General features: G+C 43.1%; 1 protein-coding gene across 1 annotated transcript; it reads left to right on the top strand.

Annotated features, from left to right (window-relative positions):
- Positions 1 to 15,162: 15,162 nt before the first annotated feature.
- On the top strand, positions 15,163 to 16,613 carry LOC311236088 (tubulin alpha-1C chain-like; the record flags this gene model as incomplete). Its single annotated transcript, XM_084323683.1, has 3 exons — positions 15,163 to 15,298; positions 15,395 to 15,543; positions 15,636 to 16,613. The coding sequence occupies exons 1-3, from the start codon at positions 15,178 to 15,180 to the stop codon at positions 16,611 to 16,613; spliced, it is 1,248 nt and encodes a 415-aa protein (XP_084179809.1). The 5' UTR covers positions 15,163 to 15,177.
- Between the last annotated feature and the right edge of the window lie 569 nt (positions 16,614 to 17,182).

The following is a 17,182-nucleotide window of genomic DNA, read 5'->3' as shown; positions in this document are numbered from 1 at the left end:
AGTGCAAGCAAAAATGATAATCTTCGGTGTTCGTCACACACACAGACAGAATAATCCAGAGGGGTTTGGTTCCAACTCACCCAAGCGCAAACGCGCAAAGCGGGTAAACGAGGCGCAGCTCCAAACGGGGAACAAGGTTCTCATCAGCGGATCTCCACAGAAAGTCCTGGAGGGAAAGTAGACGAGGCACAGCAACAGGGAAAAAGCAGGCAAAAGCAGTTGTATTCCAAAACGACCCGACATCGATAGAAAGAAGGTCCAGGTATATAAAGCCCTCTGGGGTGCTAATCACAAACTATGACAGCTACGTGATGAAATTGGCAATCGCTCAAAAAGCGTGTGGCGGGGAATGCACCAATCAGCACTGTACCTCAGAGGAGCGTGTGGCGGCAACGAACCAATCCTCACAGGGTCCTCCATTTTCAATTCATCAAGACATTTATGACATACTTATTTCATACTGATCTAAAGCACTTTGAACTGAAATCCCCTGTATGAAAGGTGCTATACAAATAAAGTTATTATTATTATTATTATTATTATTATTATTATTATTATTATTATTATTATTATTATTATTATTATTATTATTATTATTATTATTATTATTATTATTATTATTATTATTATTATTATTATTATTATTATTATTATTATTATTATTATTATTATTATTATTATTATTACCGGAAATGTGGGAACATACGGCTGTGGGAAATCTCACGCACCCAGTCCTTGCGCTTCCAGCAGCAAGGATAACTTTTTATCCAATAGAAAACGGTCATGTGATGCTCAGCCAATCGGATACAGCAGCCCCTCTTTGCCAGGCATAAATAGCCCCACCCAGCAAAAGTCTGTGAACAACTTCTTACGACGGACTCATAAAGGTCTGCCTGTGAGAGTTAATTTAGCCTCTTCTCTTTAGCCTAACTTCAGAAACATGGTGAGTATTACAATTAAACCTCTTATCTGTCAGATCAGTTATGAATCAGCCGTTAACTTTGAGAAGGATGCATGGAAACACGGTCTCATTTGAATGACAAACCGTCGCTAGTAGGCCGTACGGTGGGGCTGAGAAGTGGCTAGAAAACGATTATCGTTCCCACCTTGGCGCACTACACAATTTTCACTCTGGGCTAAAGATCTATCGGTGTAGATTTAGGAATAAAAAGTTATCCATTTACAATCCCGCCCGTTTTGCGCAATCATAATTTTAAAGTTGGGACTAGATCTTCTAGAAGGCTCTAGAATACTGTGACATCACAAATGTTCATGGTCTATTATGATCAGTGATGCCACAGATTACGTTTAAAAGTAATCTGATTACTGATTACTGATTACTCCTTTAAAAAGTAATCTAAGTTACTTTACTGATTACTTGATTATCAGAGTAACTTAGTTACTTTGAAAGTAACTAGGTTACGAAGTCGTCGTCGTTCCCCCAACAGTTTTTTTTAAACGCTTTATTGAAAGTGCATAAATTGTTTTTAACTTGTTTCTCTGCACATAACGTAAATTGTTAAACTAGTGCTTCAGCTTCTGTACCATCAAGTATGGTAAAGCAACAGTCTATGATGCTCACAGCATTAGAGCAGCCAGCCAGTGGTTTTACAAAACCAGTGTATCACATCTAACAAATGCAGGCTGAACTATTCAATTATATCAACTGTAACTATTAAACACAAGCAGACCAGTACAGTATGACTCGGCGAGTCTGCGCCGCCCCATCAACACAATAACACAGTATGATATGACACGGCAGAATATACAGTATGGCTCCACACACACACACACACAGCGGCATCACTTATGAAAAGTTATTATTACTCACCATTGTAGCAGCTGAGCGAATTTCAGGTCTCCTCAATGAATTAATCCGAGAGAGGAATCCGAATTTCAATCAATCAAACAATGCTGTTTGTTTAGACATAACTCACATAACGTTAGCTAGCTATCTCCGGGGTTCCCTCGTATTGTTGTTTTGATTCGAACGTGGCCGCGAGGCGTGTATATTTTCCCCAACGCAGTTTCACCGAGGCGATGACGTCGTCACGTTTAGCTTTTAATGTGATTTGATTGGTCAATCGGTGGAAACGTTCTGGACTGGCCCGCCTCCAGAGCGGCAAATTTGAAGATGCTAGAGTGCTTCGCTGACAAACGGCCCCGTTTTAAGGTGTGGGAACCGCTTTATTAAGCTCAAATCTTATTGGCTAATTAAATTTATAAATGTCTCTCTATAAACATACAATCAGTCTCTCTTTAACATGTAAATTAACTGTAAATCTGGCAAATAAGAGCTTTTGCTCTGCCACCATCAACCCTCCTGTACCTAGTCGAAGCGTCGGCTAGTGTTGTGATTCCAGATGCTTTCAATGCAATTGAAACCACCTCCAATGTACAGTCCCCCCCCCCACCCCCACCTACCCAATCCAATGTACAGTTTCTACGTCAAATGTATATACTTTTTTTTTCTGGACTCTTTTTGTTTCACAAACAGTACTGTAATTGCAAATCTGGTATGTCATAAATGTATAGATGTAGCAGTACTGTCTATCTGTATGTCATGTATGTCATATATGTTACGATGAATTGAAAATGGGGGACCCTGATGTAAACAAGACGAAAGTCTTTCTCTGGTCTGCATCCCCTTAACAATTGTATGTATTTAAGCATTACATCACGCGCAGGAGTGGTTTGTGACCAATAAACCATGCCTAGGGGTGGTTGTTAGGCCCGAGGCGCAGCCGAGGGTCGTTAGACCCCCCTAGGCATGGTTTATTGGTCACAAATCACGACTGCAAGTGGTGTAAAGCTTTTATACAACTGCCAGATTCATCCAACCTTATTTCTATACAATAAACACACATTAATCGAAGATTTATTGAAAAAACCATCCGCCAGAAAAAGTAGTTCCCACAACTACAAAAAAGACAAGTTGCCTCCATGTGGAAGCAGCTTGAAGTGCATCCAACCAAACTAACACATCCAACTGTGTATTGGAATGATTGAGAGAAGTTGCCTCATGTGGAAGCAGCTTGAAGTGCATCCAACCAACTAACACATCCAACTGTGTATTATTGGAATGATTGATTGAACATTTTATTACCAGATGCAGAATGGGTACAATACAGTACGGCTCAATACACACAATTGTTAAGGGAATGCAGACCTACTTTCCATAGAACTTCATTCTTAGATGCTTCTATATAAAGTAGGTAAAACAAATTAAAAGGTTTTCTTTGCCCTATAGGAAAAAAAACGTTTTCTTCGCCCTATTTTTTTATTTATTTCTTTTAGCCTAAACTTAACCAGTTGGAAACCAGGGGTACAGTAATAAAATTAGCAATCAACCAATCAATCAATTCAATAGACCATGCTCACTTAAAACAGCGCTGCTTCTCTCTCAGTCTGACTCCCCCGCTGTTGCAGACAGGAGTGTGTGTGTGTGTGTGTGTGTGTGCGTGTGTGTGTGTGTGTGTGTGTGTGTGTGTGTGTTTGTGGGTACGCCAGCGTCGGACAGTGTGAGAGTGAACGCTGCAGTCAGTGGGAAGGAAGTAGAAATTTAAATCAATCAATTAATCTATCAATCAATCCGCGATTTTTCTTTTGTTCTAGATTGACTCAAGACCCATCAATTACATCATCCAACATTGTTTAAAGGACTAACACATTCCCCTTGACAGAATCGCTTCATATTTAGTCGTTATGGGCTTATGGCGCTATCAACATTCTGGCGCTATCAACATTCTCCCGGAGTGAGCCGGCGGAGTGATTATGTGATTCGGTTGTGGGCGGGTCCTGAGCCCAGGACCGTGGATTGTTGCCAATAAAGACGTGTAAATGGCCAATCAGAATCGAGAAATTTGCATGCCGTTGTATAATGAGCTGTACTGTACTGTACCCATTCTGCAATCTGTTAATAAAGTTTTCAATCAATCAATCAATCAATCGATGTGCTGTTTTTAGCGGTAGACAGTATTTTGTTTCCTCCGTTTTTGCCAAGCGTTTTGGGGTGAAATTCTCCGGACGACGGAGCCCTGCTGTCACACGATTGGCGCATATGTCACATGACGTGCTGTGAAGACCCGCCCTACTCTGCCTCTGATTCGCAGACTGTGGATGGGGAATGTGATTGGACCAAAGCAGAGTCACTCACAGACAGAGGGTCCACTCACGCCGCGGGACACATTCTTGTATTTAACCCTTTCACTGCCACACAACGTCACTCCCAAATAAGAAAAACAGCTCAAAATGTATTTTTGACTGTCGAAAACGAAATAAAATACTGCATTCCGCCTGCATTATGAATTTATGATGAGATAGTAACGAAATAGTAACGCACAGCCACTTGGACAAGTAACTGCAATCAGATTACTGGCTTTTAAAGATTAACGCGTTAGATTACTATTTTCGGGGAAAAGTAATCAGATTACAGATTACTTAGTAACGCGTTACTGGCATCACTGATTATGATATCATACTGTAACACAAATGTTCTAGAATGTTCTATTATGACATCATACTGTGACATCACAAATGGTCTGATGTCCTAGAATGTTGTATGATGTCATAATAGACCATTCTAGAACGTGGGTGATATACAGGGGCGGAGCTATAGGCGAGGCTGCAGAGGCAGCTGCCTTAGGGCCCGCCCACCGTCTGGCGGGAGGGGGGCCCGGGCCCAGGCCCGGGACTGAATGGAGTTGCCGTTCGCGTGTGGGACTGGATCGAACAGCAACTGGTAACGGCAACTGGGACTGGTGCGTTTGTTTTGATTCTAGGCTCCTCCCGTTTTGCCAGTACTGTGGTACATTTACATTTACATTTAGTCATTTAGCTGACGCTTTTATCCAAAGCGACTTACAAGTTCTGTACGACAAGCCATCAGGAAGAGCACAACTCTATCAGCTGAGTAACAATGTTCATCAAAGTGTTGAGTGCTACAGTGTAGGTTAGTTTATTAGGACAAGTGCATGACAGTATGGTTAGTTAGGGTTAGATTTTTTTTTTTTTTTAATTCAGATAATGGTTGAAGAAGTGAGTCTTTAGTCGACGGCGAAAGATTGGACGTGTTTCGGCTGTCCTAACTGGGGTGGGTAGTTCATTCCACCATTGTGGGGCAAGGACTGAGAATAGGCGACTTCTCTTTGATGACCCTCCCGGAGCTTGGATAGGAGTAGGTCTGAGGCGGCCAGAAGATGCAGAGCGTAGGGGTCTTGAGGGTGTGTAGTTAGAGACCATTGACCGGAGGTAGGCGGGAGCAGTTCCCTTTGCCGCACGGTATGCTAGGTCAAGGGCCTTGAAGCGGATTCGTGCAGCAATGGGGAGCCAGTGCAGGTCCCTAAGAAGTGGGGTGACATGGGCCGACTTCGGTAGGTTTGAGATCAGGCGGGCCGCTGCGTTCTGAATGAGTTGAAGAGGCTTAGTGGCAGTGGCCGGGAGGCCAGCGAGCAGTGCGTTGCAGTAGTCGAGGCGGGAGATGACTGTTGATTGGACGAGGAGTTGGGTGGCTTCTTTTGTCAGGAAGGGGCGTATCCTTCTGACGTTGCTCAGGAGGAATCGGCAGGTTCTGGTTGTCGCTGCGATGTGAGCAGAGAAGTTCAACTGGTCGTCGAGGACAACACCAAGGTTCTTGGCGGTCGGGGACGCGGTCACAGCTGCATTCTCGACTGTGATGGAAAGGTCGGTCAGGGGGGAGGATTTGGCCGGCAGGTGGAGCAATTCTGTTTTGCTTAGGTTCAGTTTGAGGTGGTTGGTCGTCATCCAGGCGGAGATGTCGGACAGACAGGCTGAGATCCGCTCAGAGACGTGGATATCTGAGGGAGGGAAGGAGAGGAAGAGTTGAGTATCGTCGGCATAACAGTGGTAGGAGAAGCCATGAGACGTGATAATGTTACCCAGTGATTTAGTGTAGAGGGAGAAGAGAAGGGGTCCTAAAACCGAGTCCTGGGGGACACCCGTCCGCAGGGGGCGGGTGGCCGACAGGGTCCCTCTCCATGACACTTGGTAGGAGCGGTCATTGAGGTATGATGACAACCATGTCAGCGCAGAGCCAGCCACTCCCATTCCTGCGAGGGCCGCGAGGAGGATCTGGTGGTTGACTGTGTCGAAGGCTGCAGATAGATCTAGGAGAATCAGGACAGAGGAGAGGCCTTTCGCTTTTGCTAAGTGAAGTGCCTCTGTGACCGCAATGAGGGCTGTCTCTGTGGAGTGACCAGTCCTGAAGCCTGACTGATTAGGGTCTAGGAGGTCATTCTGTAAGAGATAAGCAGTAAGTTGGTTGGATACAGCACGTTCAAGTGTTTTAGAAAGGAAGGAGAGAAGAGAGACAGGACGGTAGTTGCCTATGACGGTAGGGTTCAGGGATGTTTTTTTTATGAGGGGCGTGACTCTGGCTTGTTTTAGGGAGGTGGGGACCACCCCCGAGTTGAGTGAGGAGTTGATGGTTGCAGTTAGGAATGGGAGGATGTCTGGTGCTATGGACTGGAGGAGTGGGGAAGGTAGCCGGTCCAGCTGGCATGTAGTCGGACGGTTCGACGTTACCAGTGTCAGGGTCTCGGCTTCTGGTACGAGTACGACTGATAGCGTGTGGTTTAGGAACAGGGCGTTTTGCACAAATCCAGCGCTCCCTTTCCTTGGCTGTGACGTAGCCACGTAAGTCTCACAAGCAGCGTGGAGGTGCCACGTTCACGTTACGTGGAAAGAATCGAAAGAACCAGCTTCCGACTGGGAAAAACCATTCACGTCAGCCTCCTAGTTGTAATTCCTACTAGGACATATGGGATTTTTTATAGACCCCGATATCTCCCACTTCGCGTCACGAATTGCGGAAGTATGGATGTGGGCGTTTTGATCGAGTCAATGCGTGAAGGCTTCCTAGTTGTAGCAACGAGATGTCCTCTGGTTCTTCCGCTTCTTCCCACGTAACGTGAACGCGACATCAGAGAAAAATATCGCTTGCTAATGTTGCTATAGGGGCAACAAGCTATGTCCAACATAATACGTCACCTGAAACATCACCACCGCTACCATGGTGTATTAAAATCCGACGACGCCGAGCAGCTAAAGGGGACATTTACCGAGGACCAGCACAAAGTGTGGATATATTATGATTTAACAAGTCTTATCTGTCCAGGACGATGACAACATTATTGCAGGTAAGCTAACTACTAACGTTATCACGCTAGCTAGGATGCTAACTAACGTAATGTGAATGAATGAATGAATGAAAACTTTATTTAACAGATTGCAGAATGGGTACAATACAGTACGGCTCAATACACACAATTGTTAAGGGGATGCAGACCAGAGAAAGACGTTTGTCTTGAGACGTTTGTCTTGTTTACATCAGGGTCCCCCATTTTCAATTCATAGTGATCATAGAAAACATATACGTTACCACCTAGCCACAATCTATGGTATTTCTAGGTTACCACATGGGTGGCGCACGTGAACACTTTGTGAATTATGTGAGGGTGTATCATGATGATGGTAATTTGGCACTTAACGAACATTGAATGAATGAATGAATGAAAACTTTATTAACAGATTGCAGAATGGGTACAGTGCAGTACAGCTCAATACATACAATTGTTAAGGGGATGCAGACCAGAGAAAGACTTTCGTCTTGTTTCCACCAGGGTCCCCCATTTCCAATTCATCGTAATTACCAGCACAAAGTGTGGATATATTATGATTTAACAAGTCTTATCTGTCCAGGACGATGACAACATTATTGCAGGTAAGCTAACTACTAACGTTATCACGCTAGCTAGGATGCTAACTAACGTAATGTGAATGAATGAATGAATGAAAACTTTATTTAACAGATTGCAGAATGGGTACAATACAGTACAGCTCAATACATACAATTGTTAAGGGGATGCAGACCAGAGAAACACTTTCGTCTTATTTACATCAGGGTCCCCCATTTTCAATTCATTATAACATAATGACATACAGATAGACAGTAGTGCTACATCTATACATGACATACCAGATTTGCAAATACAGTACTGTTTGTGATACGAAGAGTCCAGAAAAGAGAGTATATACATTTGACGTATTATTATTATTATCATGTTGAAAAAAAAAAAAAAAAAAAAAAAATTAATAATACAATAAATATCGGGGGGGGGGGGGGGGGGGGGGGGCGAGCTGTCAATCTCGCCTCAGGGCCCGTGGGGCATTCCAACCGCCACTGGTGATATATATACGCAGCCTTCCTTAGATCTTCCTTAGCCAGGAAGGAGAGCTAGCAGCCGCTACCATGACAGCGTGCATGGACAGGACCTGGAGATCTGTGTTCTGGTCCGAGAGTGAGCGAGAACGACAGCGATAGGGATGAGAATAGCCAGGGCAAAGGAAAGGAGACGGGTGGGGACAGTATGGAGTGTAGTAGGGGGAGAAGGGTGGAAAAAGGTGGAGAAGAAGAGACGGGAAAGTGAGGGGAAGGGGAGGAAGAGGAAGAAAGAGATTGATTGATTGATTGAATTGATTATTTGACAATCAAAATTACATACAATACCGGTACACACATCTACAGCCATCACATATAATCTAAAATCGTTGAGGATTAAAACACAATAAAACCTTACGGTTTATTTCTATTGTGGTCCTCACAATGGACAATGGACAAGATTTTCTATCGTCTAGCCAAGCCGGAAACCGGAAATGGACATTTTGAACCATGGGAATTGTAGTCTTTTTGCAGCCATTTTGTAGAGGGCATTCATAGCTGTCGACCGGCGTTGGATTTTTTCCGATCTACACTTCCTGTCACATACTATGGTGGTTCAAAGTTCAGCGTTCTGAATTAATCATATCAATAATTGTTATAATTCACGATAATAAGCCACAAAAGCTAACGTTTTTGACAAAATTGAAATACAGTTAGTTATTTGATCCGAAGAGAATGGACTCTGTTTTACCCAGGTGTAATGATAGTTTGATATCAGCCAGCCAGGTGCAGATTCTGCCGAGTTCAGAGCTGAGGGCTTTTTCAACCTGCAACTTGTCCCTGTCAGAGACAGTGGCGTCGCGAGTATGCCAAAAAAAAATGTATAAATTTTTTTTTATACATTTTTTTTAATACATTTGTTTCATATTTAAGCCAAATAATATATACAATATATATCTCTCCCTCTCTTTCTGAATATTACACACACAACACAAATATATATACACACACATAGTGGTTGCCTGCAGGAGGTCTGGTTTGATTATGAATCAGAGAGAGAGAGAGAGAGAGAGAGAGAGAGAGAGAGAGAGAGAGAGAGAGAGAGAGAGAGAGAGAGAGAGAGAGAGAGAGGAGAGAGAGAGAGAGAGGAGAGAGAGATGAGAGAGAGAGAGAGAGAGAGAGAGAGAGAGAGAGAGAGAGAGAGAGAGAGAGAGAGAGAGAGAGAGATATGGCCTGATGTCGCCGTCGGAGCGTTTCTCAGCGACTTGCAAGAGATTGCTGACATGGCAGAACATACATGTATACAGTAGCCTGTGGCTCGGCCCATCAAACACAAGCAGACCAGTACAGTATGACTCGGGGAGTCTGCGCCGCCCCATCAACACAATAACACAGTATGATATGACACGGCAGAATATACAGTATGGCTCCACACACACACACACAGCGGCATCACTTATGAAAAGTTATTATTACTCACCATTGTAGCAGCTGAGCGAATTTCAGGTCTCCTCAATGAATTAATCCGAGAGAGGAATCCGAATTTCAATCAATCAAACAATGCTGTTTGTTTAGACATAACTCACATAACGTTAGCTAGCTATCTCCGGGGTTCCCTCGTATTGTTGTTTTGATTCGAACGTGGCCGCGAGGCGTGTATATTTTCCCCAACGCAGTTTCACCGAGGCGATGACGTCGTCACGTTTAGCTTTTAATGTGATTTGATTGGTCAATCGGTGGAAACGTTCTGGACTGGCCCGCCTCCAGAGCGGCAAATTTGAAGATGCTAGAGTGCTTCGCTGTCAAACGGCCCCGTTTTAAGGTGTGGGAACCGCTTTATTAAGCTCAAATCTTATTGGCTAATAATTGGTTCTGGACTCCACAACCACGAATCACGTGGTGGAAGCTTGAAAAAGACACCTCCCCACTTATTCTGCCTGACTGAAGCTGCAGTGACTGAGCACAGAGTGACTGCCAGCCTGCCTCAGTGAGTCTGACAGTGTTAGAGTGAGAAGGAGAAGAGGGAGAAAATTCACAAAAAAAAATTATAACACAGAGATGAAAAACAATGATTTTTATTATTATTGTAAACTATATATAAAAAAATATATATTATTTGTATTTAAATTTTAAATTTTAAATGTTTCGTATTTCATATTCATATTTTAATGGGGAAGCCTGGCTTCCCTTGGCTTCCAGGAGGATTCGCCACTCAGAGACCAGCAGGGCTGAGTCGTCCACGAACAGGAACAAGTTGCAGTCACAAGCCGATGACATGTCAGCAATGCCAGCAATCGTTTTAAAACCAGAAATAATAGTAAAGATAAAAAATAAGCAGGGTAAACAATATACATTTCCCCAAGGGGATTAATAAAGTATCAATCTAAACAACTCTGAATATGAGCAATTATGCAGTGTAATCAAAGGTGCAGTTGAGGGTCTGTATGCCCGATTAGTTATATTATATGTTGCAATAAATATGGGCATTCATGTTAAGAGTCTGAGTCTAAAAGCAAACGAATGGGTACAATACAGTATGATGAATTGAAAATGGGGGACCCTGATGTAAACAAGACGAAAGTCTTTCTCTGGTCTGCATCCCCTTAACAATTGTGTGTATTGAGCTGTACTGTACTGTACGCGTGTATCCTTTCGGCAACTGGCTTGTCCTTCCGCATTCCCGTTTGGCGCTCTGATTGGCCAGGTCATGTGACATGTGCGCCCAATAGCGTGTTTACCCATTTCCGCGTCGAACAGCCTGCAAACTACCTGGCGTTCTATCGCCATGCTCTAAGACAAACTCTAACCTTAACCAACTTCGAAAGAGTGCCTAAGCTTAACCGTCGAAAGAACTTGCCGTCACGCTCTAAGACAAACTCTAACCTTAACCAACTTCGAAAGAGTGCCTAAGCTTAACCGTGCAAAAACTTGCCGTCCCACGATTGGCGCTCATGTCACATGACCTGGCCAATCAGAGCGCCAAACGGGAACGCGGAAGGACAAGCCAGTTGCCGAAAGGATTCACGCGTACTGTACCCATTCTGCAATCTGTTAATACAATTTTCAATCAATCAATCAAGAACAGCTCAATACTAACAAGAGGATGAAGACCAGAAAAATACGTTTGTCTTGTTTACATAAGGGTCCTCCATTTTCAATTCATCAAGACATTTATGACATACTTATTTCTTACTGATCTAAAGCACTTTGAACTGCAATCCCATGTATGAAAGGTGCTATACAAATAAAGTTATTATTATTATTATTATTACCGGAAATGTGGGAACATAGGGCTGTGGGAAATCTCACGCACCCAGTCCTCGCGCTTCCAGCAGCAAGGATAACTTTTTATCCAATAGAAAACGGTCATGTGATGCTCAGCCAATCGGATACAGCAGCCCCTCTTTGCCAGGCATAAATAGCCCCACCCAGCAAAAGTCTGTGAACAACTTCTTACGACGGACTCATAAAGGTCTCCCTGGGAGAGTTAATTTAGCCCCTTCTCTTTAGCCTAACTTCAGAAACATGGTGAGTATTACAATTAAACCTCTTATCTGTCAGATCAGTTATGAATCAGCCGTTAACTTTGAGAAGGATGCATGGAAACGCGGTCTCATTTGAATGACAAACGGTCGCTAGTAGGCCGTACGGTGGGGCTGAGAAGTGGCTAGAAAACGATTATCGTTCCCACCTTGGCGCACTACACAATTTTCACTCTGGGCTAAAGATCTATTGGTGTAGATTTAGGAATAAAAAGTTATCCATTTACAATCCCGCTCGATTTGCGCAATCATAATTTTAAAGTTGGGACTAGATCTTCTAGAAGGCTATAGAATACTGTGACATCACAAATGTTCATGTTCTATTATGATATCATACTGTAACACAAATGTTCTAGAATGTCTATTATGACATCATACTGTGACATCACAATGGTCTGATGTCCTAGAATGTTGTATGATGTCATAATAGACCATTCTAGAACGTGTGTGATATATACACGCAGCCTTCCTTAGATCTTCCTTAGCCAGGAAGGAGAGCAAGCAGCCGCTACCATGACAGCGTGCATGGACAGGACCTGGAGATCTGTGTTCTGGTCCGAGTTGAGCGAGAACGACAGCGATAGGGATGAGAATAGCCAGGGCAAAGGAAAGGAGACAGGTGGGGACAGTATGGAGTGAAGTGGGGAGGAGAGGGGGGAGAAGGGTGGAAAAAGGTGGAGAAGAAGAGACGGGAAAGTGAGGGGAAGGGGAGGAAGAGGAAGAAAGAGATTGATTGATTGATTGAATTTATTTGACAATCAAAATGACATACAATACCGGTACACACATGTACAGCCATCACATATAATCTAAAATCGTTGAGGATTAAAACACAATAAAACCTTACGGTTATTAGGAACAACCGTAGAGCAGTTTAGGTAAATAGGAGTACTGATCAACAGAGAACAAAAGGATAGAATGCTAGTTACTGCAGCACTTGTCTCTTGGTACCGCCGCATACTGGTTCTGGAGATTGTGTGAAGAGCCGACGAGGAACAGAGAAGACAGGAGTTATTTGAGGGCAACATACCAGACATTCCACACGTTCCACAGAGTGACAGCCAATACCAGGTGACAACCAATAAGACAATCAAGGGAGAGGAAAGTGACAGGTGACAGGATGGTAGCCGGGATCTCAGGTCAACCAGACCCGAGAACCCAGAACGTTACAGTTCATGACAATTTACTTAAGCCTAGTAACAGCCACAGTATTTCTGACACTGGGAATACATTCTCTGAGATCCATAGATTCAGATACCAAGAACATGCAAATGAACCATTTAAAAAAAAGTCTGTAAATGGTTATTCTACGTTTTAATGGAATGAATGAGATTTAAAAAAATTAAAATTAAAAATTAATTAATTTTGAGTAAATTTTCATAACGCGATAATTTGCTGTGTAATTAATTAATCTAATTAACACGATAAACTGACAGCCCTAATATATATATATATATATTTAAAGGAGAACTCTTATAAATGGCCTTTTTCAGGGTTTAGCATTGTTTCCTAGCTATGTGGACTTATATTAACACTTTGAATGCCATCACGACATATCTCGGGTTATCAGCCCGACCCCTGAATGCCCATCACGAGAATTCTCGTGAATTTTTCTTATTAGCGATCTGAATTCATATTTCATCAACGAGTCTACCGTTGGGAAACCAGCTCCACCAGGAGCTCAGATGTGAAAAAAGCGCCCCCTATCGTCTCCCAGATGGTAATGCACCCTTTTGGAATGGACTTAATGAAAATGGGTGAGAGAAAAAAACTTCGGAATCCACATTTTACTTTGTACAACAGTTCAAAACCTTAAAGTACAGTAGTAGGCCTTAAATGGCCATGGCCAAAAGTATTGGTATTATATCGGCGGCCGATATTATATTTTGACATCGGAACGATACCGGTCGCCGATATGTCGCGCATAGTTTTATAATGAAAAAAAAAATGTAATTTTTCAGTTTGCCAATAGGGATGTATCAGTAGTATTGGCAGTGGTAGTAGTCGTAATAGTAATCCAGTATATTATTTTATTTTCTAAAAAATAAACCAGTTCAACACAGGTAACCACTTTTGCTTAATTTCTTTGATGGCTCAAATGTATGCTCAGTGGTTCCCAAACCGCTCCTCGAGGCACCCCAGCCGTTCCATGTATTTGTTAAATTCCACCACCAGCACACCTGATTCAACTAATAAAGGGTTAGTTAAGTTGAATCGGGTGTGCTGGTGGTGGAATTTAACAAATACATTGGACGGCTGGGGTGCTTCGAGGAGAGGATTAAGCACTAGTCTAGTCGATTTTGTGTTTTGAACACAAAGTTCATCATAGATCTAGCCTCTTTATTTTGCTCTCAAAGTGCACCAGATTGGAACAACCCCCTAGAGGGTCCGAGGTTCACCCACCACAGTCTCACAAAATCCTGTGGGAAACACTGGTGCACCACTACTTTTAACTTTGTTGTTAATTTCCCCTACAAGTCATAGGTGACAAGAGCGTAAAGACAAGGAGATCAATGACACTAGTGACTAGCACTGGTTTAAAGATGAGGGACTGTTGACTAGGGCTAGACCATGGACACCTTTGGCCCCAATTTCAATATTTGGTTGCTTAGATTTGACCAAAAAGAAAAAAATACTTGTGTCCGATGCATGTCAAATGGACGGATCCTTTTAAAAGAGTGAACAAAGGATTTTTTTTTTTATCTCAGCATGTTTGTTCCAAAAACATGGAACCAGCACCACCGGGTTGTTCATCGAGAGCTTTGTTGCCAGCACCTTGCTATTAATATCTGCCAAGAGGTTCAGCTAACCAATACCAGGACATTCTGTCCACATGAGCATTGCTGACGCACAATATATCATAATAGAAAACAATAGATTGCAGGGGATGAGTTATAAATACATTAAGTGAGCCATAACAAAAAAAAGCACACTGGAACATCTGGGTTCACACTAGATGGTTATTAAACGGAGATGCATATTAAGGCTTGGTATCATTTTGAAAATGTACGATACAGATGCCAAAACGATACCTTACTTTGCTGAGTCATGTGCGTGTAAGTCAATCAGAGGCGTTGTTACATTTTGGATTGTGATTATACCAAAGAAATGTATCTTGGAACAAACAAATTTACTGGCTCACGGGACACTGATGAGATGAACTACTTTGGTAGTTAAAATATTCGCTACCCAGCCCAAACCGAAGGAGGGGGAGTGGTAATTAGTTTACTTGTTTGTTACTAAAGGGTAGTAGTTAAAGGTAGTTTAAATTGACACAGTTGGAATTTGGTTTTTGTACTTGTAATTTGTAACAATAGTTTTACAAAACAATTAAAAGATCTCGTTTTCTTCCAGCGTGAATGTATCTCAGTTCACGTTGGTCAGGCTGGTGTCCAGATCGGCAATGCCTGCTGGGAGCTCTACTGCCTGGAACATGGCATCCAGCCGGATGGACAGATGCCCAGCGACAAGACCATCGGAGGAGGAGATGATTCTTACAACACCTTCTTCAGTGAGACAGGAGCTGGCAAACACGTCCCCAGGGCTGTGTTTGTAGATCTGGAGCCAACTGTCATCGGTAAGCTCCTTTTTAAAATGTGATAAACATACAGGTATTGTACTCAAATGCTTTCATTAGCTCTCATTTAACTTGATACTTGATCTTTCCCCTCAGATGAGGTCCGCAGTGGAACCTACCGCCAGTTGTTCCACCCTGAGCAGCTGATCACTGGCAAGGAGGATGCTGCCAACAACTACGCCCGTGGACACTACACCATTGGCAAAGAGACCATTGACTTGGTCATGGACAGGATGCGTAAATTGGTGAGTACCACAGCAGAGATGAATAATATCTAATTGATATATCTAAATGTGAAAATGGTTTTATTGACCAGTGTTCCCCTGTTTCTCCTCAGGCTGACCGGTGCACTGGCCTTCAGGGCTTCCTGGTCTTCCACAGCTTTGGAGGTGGTACGGGCTCTGGTTTCACCTCCCTGTTGATGGAGCGCCTGTCTGTTGACTATGGCAAGAAGTCCAAGCTCGAGTTCGCCATCTATCCAGCTCCCCAGTTCTCCACCGCTGTGGTGGACCCTTACAACTCCATCCTGAGCACACACGCCACCCTAGAGCACTCTGACTGTGCTTTCATGGTCGATAATGAGGCCATCTATGATATCTGCCGTAGGAACCTTGACATTGAGAGTCCCTCCTACACCAACGTCAATAGGCTTATTAGCCAAATTGTGTCCTCAATTACTGCCTCCCTTCGTTTTGATGGTGCTCTCAATGTTGATCTGACAGAGTTCCAGACCAATTTGGTGCCATATCCTCGTATCCATTTCCCTATGGTTTCCTATGCCCCATTCATCTCAGCTGAGAAGGCTTACCACGAGCAGCTCACAGTGTCCGAAATTACCAACGCCTGCTTTGAGCCGGCCAACCAGATGGTGAAATGTGACCCTCGCCACGGCAAGTACATGGCCTGCTGCCTTCTGTACCGTGGTGATGTGGTGCCCAAAGACGTCAACTCTGCCATTGCCGCCATTAAAACCAAACGCACCATCCAGTTTGTTGACTGGTGCCCTACTGGTTTCAAGGTCGGCATCAACTACCAGCCCCCCACCGTAGTCCCTGGTGGAGACCTGGCCAAGGTCCAGAGGGCTGTGTGCATGTTGAGCAACACCACAGCTATTGCTGAGGCCTGGGCTCGGCTTGACCACAAGTTTGACCTCATGTATGCCAAGCGGGCATTTGTGCACTGGTATGTGGGTGAGGGCATGGAGGAGGGAGAGTTCTCTGAGGCCAGAGAGGACATGGCAGCTCTCGAAAAGGATTACGAGGAGGTGGGAGCCGACAGCGTGGAAGGGGAGGAAGGCGAGGGAGAAGAGTATTAGACACAGGTCACTTAACGTTTATTTCTTTATTTCTTTATTTCTTTATTTCAGATCCCCATTAGTCACTGCCTCAGCAGCGACTATTCTTACTGGGGTCTGGATACAAACATATAAAAATTAAACAAGAATAATCAATAAAACAACATGAAAAACAAAACAAATATCAATAAAACACCAATAAAATATACAAACAACTATATAACCAATCAAAATCAGAGATACAAACAAATATGTATGCCAAATTTTCTAATATAGAACAATAACAAATATACAAACATATAGAACAAATCAAATATCAATAAAACAACAAATATCAATAAAACAACAAACAGACATCTCAGAAAACTAAAACGTGCTCAAAAACAGCATGACATTCCATACACTAATACTCTAATACTCCTCATAACCACTAGACAAAGACATTCCAAATCACCACATAACCCAACACAAGAACCCATTTATTAGACACAGATTAAACCCAACCAAAATCAATCTCTTTCTGCATTACAGCCACTCTTAGTCTCCTCTTGAATCCCACCTTACTGGTAATTGAAACCAAATATTGTGGA

This window comes from Notolepis coatsorum, assembly GCF_963971535.1.
Source record: "Notolepis coatsorum genome assembly, chromosome: 10".
Lineage (NCBI taxonomy): Eukaryota > Metazoa > Chordata > Actinopteri > Aulopiformes > Paralepididae > Notolepis > Notolepis coatsorum.
Note: the sequence above shows the minus strand (reverse complement) of the source record. Positions and strands in the feature narration are given on the sequence as shown.